The 9,764-nt window shown below is 48.1% G+C and overlaps 1 protein-coding gene across 1 annotated transcript in view; it reads left to right on the forward strand.

Annotated features, from left to right (window-relative positions):
* The first annotated feature begins 3,792 nt into the window (after positions 1-3,792).
* The window catches only part of LOC108631096 (zinc finger protein rotund), a 90,520-nt gene continuing 84,548 nt past the window's right edge, over positions 3,793-9,764 (forward strand). Inside the window, exons 1-2 of the mRNA XM_026818812.1 lie at positions 3,793-5,647; positions 9,105-9,383. Coding sequence (XP_026674613.1) covers positions 5,312-5,647; positions 9,105-9,383 — 615 coding nt within the window. The 5' untranslated portion in view covers positions 3,793-5,311. The remainder of the gene's footprint in view (positions 5,648-9,104; positions 9,384-9,764) is intronic.

Consider the following 9,764-nt stretch of genomic DNA (forward strand, 5'->3'; position numbering starts at 1 on the left):
AAAATTCTTTTCTAACTTTTTCAACGAGTACTTTTAACGAAAATAGATCATCGCCTGTGATTATTGCGATAAATATTTACTTAGAATGGGAAGTTACTATTTATTAAGAAATTTCAATTACATTTTTCACAAAACAAAATAATGGATTTACTGGTGACTCGAAAATCAACTCTTAAAAATTGTATTTCGTCCGCAGACACTCGAGAAAGTCTGGACACGGTCTAAACAATTTAAGGAGAACGGGGATTGAATTTTCCAAGGTGTGGTGCACGACGAAACAGTATCCTCGGGTCTTTGCGCGAAAGTTAGAAGTTAGTTACACAGGGGTGGCCACCCCTGATCTGCATATCCGCACTCTGCCGCCCCCGGTGAACCACCGGTCCACCCCTGCTACCCCGTCGTTCCCCGATGCTTTCCAACCCCTCCTCGTTGCTGGCTGTAACCAACGTGCCGCCGCCACAAGCTGCTCAACAAGTGGTTCTTCAGTTTAGCAGCCGACTTAGCGCTTCTTTAATTTTCACCTCGCGCCCCTCCGGCTTTCTTCTGAATGCTCTCGGATTCCGCGTCTTATCGGTGTCTGCCACTTCTCCTAGTAGATGGCCCGTTGCCACGGATGATTACCCTGTAACAAATCGGACCTTGAGGAGATCTCGTGAGAAACTTACCGGCAGAAAATATCTGAACTTTGACTTCTTTTACAACGGGCACCGTTGTAATAAAATTCTCTAGTTCTCTGGTTTCTGACGGAACGATCCGTAACCCAAGAGAACTCTTCCGCTCCACCCTGAAAAACCAAAACACAAACAATCATTGGCAAAGGAAAAAAAAGAAATAAAGGCTCGAGAAGAGATGAAAGGACGTGCTCCCATCGAGCTACTTAAGCGAGCAGTAGGAGAAAGGAGAAAGGGGTGGAATCCGGAGTGTGAACGTATCTACATCTGAATGGTACAATGGTAATTTGGGGATGCACCGTTAGAGGATATTAGCGGTATAGCCGTCCCGTTTCCCGATCCCCGGTTCCCGTTGGACTTTTATGTAACCACGTGAAACAGCATCCTCGGAACGCCGCGAGAGTCACGTTCCTTCTGGCCACTCCTTCCCTCCCGTTTTCACGCGCGGCTCTGTATACGTGCGTGCGGAAGCGTGGTGGCCTCAAAAGCTGATACCACTCGAGAGGATGCACGGTATTACCTGCTCATGTGACCCATCTGTTATTCACCAGGCTCCGTGCACATGTTCGGAAGAATGGGTTACCGGTACGGGTGCATATATTAGAGCTCTGGATCTGATCCGAACGCTTTATACCGATTGATAGCGATATAACAAGTGGAGGATTTCGCGGTGGATCGCGTCTCAGGAGCAAGTCGTAAGAATGCGGCTCGTTTCTCTCTCAGTGAGAGTCGCTTGTTATTCCTGCGGCGAAGGTGGATAGGGAAGATTCGATAGGCTCGATGTCGTTTCCTTAATCTGGTTTTCGAACGAATAATTATATTCTAATGGACGGGATTCGAGTCGATTCGTCCGCGTGAGAATATCGACGATCTCGAATAGTCACGTCAAATTGGATTCCTTAAAAATTGTCATTCAGCCTCGGATCCTCTAAAAAGTGAGGGGAATTTTCAATTCGCCGGTAGAGAGCCATGGAACGGAAACGCATCCGTTCCGCGTTCTTCTCGCAACGATGCCATTTATCACTTAAATCGCGCCCGAAGAGAAACGATGATTTCCGTCCCGCTAGGCGTATTACTTTTACATTCGGAACGTATACGTACGGGTCCCGGCCTCCATTATCGGAGGCCATCGTTTAAACTGCGTCTCGTTACCGCCACCAATAAAGCATCCGCCTCCGGGCAAACAAACAAACAATCATCTTCAACCCGTGAAGAAAGCGACGCGCTGGTTCGATCACCGTCGCTAAAACTGGAACGTCTGTTGTTCCTCCTACCGACATAAACCGTGCACCGCGATTTTATTTACCAAGGTAGTCATAATGTTTTATAGATACGTTTGCGAGAACCGAATTTAAAAAGACAGTCGAGGTATAATGGGTAGATCGAGAATGTACGAGGAGCTCGGGTGCTAAAAGGGGAACGTCGCTTTTGAAATTTCGCCGAGCTACCGATTCGTAAAGCGTAATCGAATCGAGAAAGGTTTAAAGGAGCGACTGATCAAAGGGATGGGAGGATAGCGCGGCGGCAAGTCGGATGCCGTCGTGACACAGATACTTTATTAGAGCGAAACAAAAGAAAAGAGCCGGGCGGAGCGGCGCGCGGTGTGGTGTGGCGCGGTGCGGCGTGGACCTGGGTTAAGTCGCGAGGGTTAATTTATTTACGGAATGTAGCAAAGTCTTTCGAACTGGTGGCCATATTGGTTTCGACGTGCCCGTCAAGGTATTCCCCCCTTTCTCGATCTCCTCCACCCCCAGCCCCACTTTTCTTGCCGGGGAGAAACACACGTGAGCGAAACCATCGCACACGAAAAGGGGAAAACGCGATGTGTGTTCGGCTCGCCCAGTCACGGCGCACGCTGCACTGCGCACGACCCCTACTCGGTCCCCATCCCACCTACCCGGTCGACCCCCCGTTCTGCACCCCCGACGACCCCTTTGGCTGTTCGTGCAACCCGCCATGCAACCCCCTACGAAGCGACTCTTATTATTTCCATTTTTCCAATTCGGCTCGGGGGGCGGGAAGCGTGCAACACCCTCCCCTCGATTCTCCGTACACCCTCTACAGCCCAGTTCTCTACCACCTACCCAGCACGCTCCCACCTCGTCGACCACCCCGTCTCTCACTTCTCCGCTCCTCTCCTCTCTTCAGGTGGCTGGCCAAAGGAAAAATATCTATATTTATCTGTTTCTTCGCGGGATACGTGCTCTCCCCGTTCCTCTCGCTATCTCCGTCTCTCGCTCGACTCGCTCCTTTTTCTTCGTTTCTCCTCCACCTCCACCTTGGAGTTTCTCGGACTCTCCCACCCTTTTCTCGATCTTTCCGTCTATCCAACGATCCTGCGTCCCGCTCCGGCGCGTTCTTTCTTCGTTTCGAGCTTCTCCTTACCTCCGTCCAACCACCCCCTTCCTGCGACGTGTTGCGGCGGGAGGGACGGGACAGATACGATGGCGCGAGAGAGACGGGCCGAAAGGAGACAGGGTGGTTGAAGCGAGAGGCGCGGAAAGCGAAAGACGGAGGGCACCACGACGACGACGACGACGACGACGTCGACGACGACGCCGGGCGGCCGCGGCGAAGCGTGCGCGCCTTTCCTTGGCCGGCGGTGCGACGAAGAGGGTGCGTAACGATGAAGAAGGACGGGAAACAGCGGCAGAAAACGGTGCAACGAAGAAGAAGCGACGGAGAGAGAAGGAACGGCGAGCTTCCGCTTCCTTATGCTCCGCCGCGGACTGCATCAACCAGTCGCGCGGTCGCGCTCACATAAGAAACTGGGATTCGAGAAGCACAACCCCCTTCTCGCGAGACGCGACGCGCGAGCGATTTCCGTACGTGAAGAGAACGAATTCTCGTTGTCCGGTGTCTCGCGTCGCTCGGCCCTCACCGGCGTGCAAAAAAATATCGGTGATCAACCCCTCGCGGGGCGTGCGGCGACACCGAGTTAATTGACTCGACGACGCTCGGATCGCGACTAACCGACCATCTACCCCCACTATCCCGCGGTCACGCGCCACGAGACGGTTCGAGCGTGCACGAGAAGGCACGAGCGGTCGTAAGGCCCGTCGGATCGGGTCCCGTCGCGTTCAGACGGCCGTCCTCGCCGGTCGTTGGGCCCGCGATCGACCAATCGCGCGCACCGTCCCTGGACATGAAGAAGGGAGACCGTCGGGCCTCCCGGAGGACCCAGCAAACGACGGAAGAAGAGGACACGTCCGGCGAAGAAGGAACGGTCCCGATGGATGCCTGAAGATGTTCCTCGTTGCGAGCAAAACACGAGGATGTTCCTCGACCCGTCTCCTTTCCCTCTTCTCTCTCCGCTTCTTCTTCTACTCATCGCGCTTCCTCGTCTCCTACCTGGCGACGGACGAGTCCGTCCAGGCGGAGGAGGATCTCCAAGGGACGAGTCCTCGGTGAAGTCGTCGCGTTAACGGCAACCGGGGTGTCCGATGACGGTGTGTCGCACGACAAAGAGGAGGGTGCGTACGACAGAACGCGAGAGAGAGACCGCGCGAAGATAAGACAAATGGCCAACCGGAGAGAGGCAGCAACGTTCAACCAAAGTTCCTATTTTTCATGTGTTTTACGCGATACTCGCTTAACAAAGTAGGACGTAAGAAGAGAAAAAGGGGAGATAAAGAGGAATTCCCGGCCACCGAGGGGTGTTCGGTATAGGTGTTGTTTCCCGAGGAGCGTGTGTCGCACGCCGGAAACCTCGTGTACGCGGCACCCGGGACACCCTCCCGCGCTGATTAGCCAGCCAATTAGAAAGACCGCGGCCATGCGTAATGAGCTGCGCGCGCAAAAGTTCCTAAAACGCCACGATGCAATGTTTTTTCATGCGGATGCCTCGTCACGCCGGCCTGCTCGCCACGAGCGACCACTGATAATATTGATAAGACGTAAACGCTAAGGTAGAAGTAAAAACGAAGTTAGCCAAAGAGTGTAGAGCCGCCTGGGATCGAGCTTCTTCCTCCCGCGACGTTAAGAGACCTCGATGATCGTCAGGATAATTAACGCACACTGTGTCTCCCAGCGTCCAGTTCCTTCGCCAGGCAATAAAACACGCGTATATTCGAATTTAAGAGGACATCTGGGTGGCTGTGCTGCGACGGACAGAGTGCTCATCCTTGGTGAGGTTGCTTCCTCCCTGTCCACGATCGGATCTCGATCAGCAACGCGCGGCTCTCGTTTCTAACTCGTCTGAGAACGTCCAGGACGTTCCGAGTCGCCACGTGGCCACTCTCCTTCGAAGCAATCCTTGAAACCGTAACGCGGCAGTGTGTCGACGGTATTTTCAAGACCTCGAAACGACTTCTCACGCGTAAACGACTTCTTGACTAAAGTACATAGATAGTAGCCCTAAGCGAAGAAGAGCAAATCTATATATATATATATATATACATCTATATTATATATACACACTTGGAAAGCGTATTTAATTATATATTCCTATACACGCAAGGAGCACATGTACAGGTATTTTAATAAGCCCGCGTATAACTAGTCTCTCTCTATATAAACGTGTACATACGTGTTCTGAACGAAAAGTCCAAGCACGATTTTCGAACGCAAAGATCCGTATTTTTTATGAACTCGACGAACGAGGGGACAATAGGAGAGTGAGAGAAAGAGGAAATAATAAAATGTCCACGATGAGTGTCGTGTCGAATTCGTCGGTCGAGGTCGACTCGGACTCCTCGAACGATATTTCCGCAAAGAGCGAAGGACTCGCCGAACAGAAGTTCATTCTGCGAAACGAACTGTACAACAGCCTGCTGGCAAGCGCACTCGGCAAGACAGTGCTCAACAGGCATCTGAACTTCAAGGAGCAGGGGATTAATTTTAATCTGGCCAATCTAAAGGATAACCTGAACGCGCTCGGCGCCCTTAAGGAGCTGAAAGATCTCAAGGGATTGACCGTCAGCAGCGTGCCTGCTTTCCCGAGGAACCTCGCTCTGCACAGGGAGGACCACGACGAGGTCAGATTCGTTACGTGTTCAGTGGCTCAACATCAAATTTTAAAAAATCAAACTGATGCCTAGTTAGAGCCATTTTCTTTACTTCGCACTTTTTTCTGATTTCCTCTGAGTCGTCGTGACAGATCATGATTGATATCTATCTATTCTTCAATGCTCTTTTAATTACGAACTCCAACTGTCGATAGCAGTAAGCACACCCTGTTAGCTCCTAAAGCCACAGCACCGAGATCAATAAACCCCAAAAAATTTCACGACCTACACTTTCCCACGCGATTCAAGTCGTTCCTCGAGGATGCACGAAAACAAGTTCACAAATTCTGCCAGGTTCGAAAGGGAATACTTTCGGATGAATCGACTTATCACCGTGGCAGAGAGATTTTCGAGTGTCACAAAATTCAAAACAATTCTTTCGGAACGAATGAATCAGGCAAAAGGGTAGTTTACAAGACACTTGGCGCGTCGAGGAAGCAGTTCCGGAGTTAAAAGTTGTACATAAGTCGCCGGTTAAAAAGTTAGCGGGTGCTTAAGGTGGGACGCGATTCCGTGTAATGGACGAGAAAAACAAGAAGGTTTGCGAATGCAAGTAAAGAAGAGATTTCGTTGCCGCGAACAAAATCCTGTTTACCTGAGAATTGCTTTTGTTTTGCCGTTGATTCGGCATCGGAATTCTGCACCTCATCCTTTGCATTTTCTCGATCTCCTCAAAGAATCTTTCATAGTATCATTTAAGGATGTATAGGCTATGTACTTAAACAAAGCTAATATTCTCAAGACCTATGAAATGCCGATTAATCATAGTTAACTCGCTAAATATCGAAATTAGAAGACAAACAACTTATATTTAAAGCATTCTTCGCTATTTTGAGAAAAAAAAATTTTTTCATTTTTCCGAGATTTTTCTAAGGGGTACCCCTTCAATTTCTTCCAAATTTTCGTTTTTTGCCAATAACTTCTAAACCGTTGGAGATACGGGAAAATGGCATAGGACCTTTCTTGTAGAGGACGACGAGATCTACAATTTCCATGTGAAAATTTTTCGTTAGCCTCAATAGTTAACGAGTAATTTGCAAAAAACGGTTTTTTCGTTTTTCGTCAATAACTCGTAAACTATTAATGCTAGCGACAAACTTTTATACGGAAATTGTAGATCTCATCGTCCTCTACAAGAAAGGTCGTATACAATTTTCCCATAGATTCAACCGTTTAGGAGTAATTAAGGGAAAATGAAATTTTTTGCGAAAAGTTCGCCGTTTCGATGCTGGGATGGTCGGATTTTGTCAACATCAATAAAATGCCAAATAATCATACGTAACTTGTTAAGTATCGAAGTTAGAAGACAAACAACTTGTATTTGAAGCATTTTTTAAAATTCTGAGGAAAAAAAATTCGGTTTTCTAAAATACATAAACTTTTGGGATTTACTGTATAGCCAATACATCCTTAAGTATTATTTGCTTTAAAAATTAATATGTTTTGGAGTTTGTTACACCCCACATGTAGAAGGATAAGCTGAACGTGTACACAACGACGTTTATCGTCAAATATAAAGAAAGGGTTAAGTCGTTACGCTCGGGATTTTCTTGGAAGAGAATAAAAATTTTCCGCGCGTCGATTCATTAATTTCTCGCAGCGGCCGCAACCCTCTTTGTCGACTTCCTGTTGCTTCCTTTTGCGCCTGGCCGAGTTATCGCCGCCAGGCAACTTTTCTTGGCACGTTCGCGGTTTTGGCTCGGTTCGGTTGACTCCACGACAAACTCTTGACCCAAATTCGCTTACGCACTTTTCCCCAGTTTTTTCCCTCGAACGACGCCAAAGCGTCGTGTCTTTTAGAACGCTATCCGAATTACATCTACGATTGCATGTTCCACGTTTCGTTTCCCGTCCCATCAAAAATTACATAGCTTTCACACGAGGTTCCGAATGTTCAAGCAAACTAGAAATCACGTTCCCCTCACTTCTCAGAAATGAAGCTCTAAAAGTAATTTATTTAAGATCTGAATATATTACTTTCGAAACCCACGATAGTGAACAAGTGGTAAAATTTTATTCACTGTTCCTCCGCCAATATCGCTTTGCAAGGATTTAAGTCCACCTCTGAATCGATTCCCTTTGAATGAAATCGGGCGGCCGAGCTTTTGTCAGATGCGGGCATAGGAAAAGAAGAGAAACGTCGACACACGGAACGTGTAATTAAATGTGGCGCAATAATGAAACGCATCATCCCCCCGGTCGAAGAAATAACAGCCCTTCGGGGTGCCTGGGGGATGGTCCTTTGAGGAACCAGCAATCCGCCCTATGATTTCTAACGAGCTTTCTCACGATGCTTGCTGCGCGATCAATTAACAACTAAATCTGCCACCCCTTTAATTAACGGTTCGTTCACTTCGTTCCAATGGCAAACTTCGGTAAAAGAAACCTTTATGTCGAATCGTTACACAGAGCCAGGGAGCGTCCAAAGCTAAGAATTAAATCATTATATAACATGTCTTTACAAATAATCCTGATTACGTTTTAATCATATTATCTACGTACAAAGAACTTCAATTCTCATCGAACAAATGAGATTTCTTCTACGAAAATAATACTCGGTTTACTATGCTTTTAATACTATTGAGTTTGCTCTTCCGTGGAACAGATACTATTTTTGGTTATTTCTATCTGCAACAGAAACGGGGCCACCGTTGCGTCGAGATATCGATTCGTCATCGTTTGACATTTCTTAGCGTCGCCCGGTGTCCCTGAATTTTCTTCTCGCATACAATTGGACGTTCACGATTGTCGCGCAATTATGCACAGTCGAATTCGCCGGGACGATTTATTCCGAACGTCACGTCCGTTCCTTGGATTCGCTCGAGTTCCGCGGGAATAAATGGATTTCTCGATTCCTCTCTCCTGTCAATTATCCGCTTCGCACGCTTCCATCCCCTCGCTCGTGTTTTTGTCAATTTATTTTAAATCGGTCCTTCGAGATTTATTTAATTTAAGACAGCGACACAGGGGTAAGAGCTCTTAAGCTGGTTCTAAACTTGGAATAATAATGGAATGAGAAACGTTGAAGTTATCTACTGACACTTGCTGATGGGATCTCGATTTAATTCGTTCATGCGTCTCGCTGACTTATCAATCAATTTATTAGTGGGTCAGTTCATTCCGCGATGCTGGATCATGAATACCCGGCGAATCGGCAGCTCGGACAAACGAGCGAGCACTATAATACTGTGATTAATGCAGGGATTGATCGGCTGGCTGGGTTCAATTCTCGAAAATTACTTACCACCATTTTATTTCTCGGTTCCGGCGTAAAACGCTGCTTAATCTACCTACGTTCCGTAATTTCCGCTGGTTCTGACAAGACTCAGTCACGCAACAAGTAGAACGACCAAAAAGTCTCGCCCCAAAAACGCTTGATCCGCGTGAATCGATCCCCCAATTAACCAGATGTGTTTCCGTTTTGCAGAAAGCCTCGTTCGCGTGGTCCGAGGCCGGCGACGATGGCGGCGGAGGCGGTGGTGGCGGCGGGGCAGGCGGCGGTGGCGGGGGCGGAGGTACGGCAGGCACCGGAACCGGAAGCACGGGCCCGACCGCTGCCGGTGGCGGCGGTCTGGCCCATTGGGTCAGCGTGATGGCGGAACACATACACAACCCGCACTCGGCCACCGGAGTCGGTGGTGTCCACCATCAGCAGCAGTCACCCCCTCAGCCACCCTACCCGTGGAACAACGGCCTCTCCAGTGACGTGAGTACCTGAAATTCTGTGTGCATAAGCTTAATCGCGCGAAAAGAGTCATGACTGCATTATAGAACTGCTATTGATTCGTCCTAAAATTCTAAGGACGACTAAATATTAAAGAATCCATATTTGACGTGTAAGGAAGTAAAATTACATATTTAACACTCTGAACTGACATGTTTCTTAAATGTTAAGAAGCTACTATGAATATCCAGTGTATATTCTTATTCATTTGCGCAGTTCGTTTGGACTCAATGCAAGGTGAGAAAAGCGAACGGTTTCTTAACGATGTATTGGCTATACAGTCAATCCCAAAAGTTTATGCATTTTAAAAACGCATTTTTTAAAAAGAAATCAGACGTCGGAAGAACATTGCTAATAATAAAC

The sequence above is a fragment of the Ceratina calcarata genome, unplaced genomic scaffold (genome assembly GCF_001652005.2).
Source record: "Ceratina calcarata isolate Rehan_Ccalc_2016 unplaced genomic scaffold, ASM165200v1 scaffold145, whole genome shotgun sequence".
In the NCBI taxonomy this organism is placed as follows: Eukaryota; Metazoa; Arthropoda; class Insecta; order Hymenoptera; family Apidae; genus Ceratina; species Ceratina calcarata.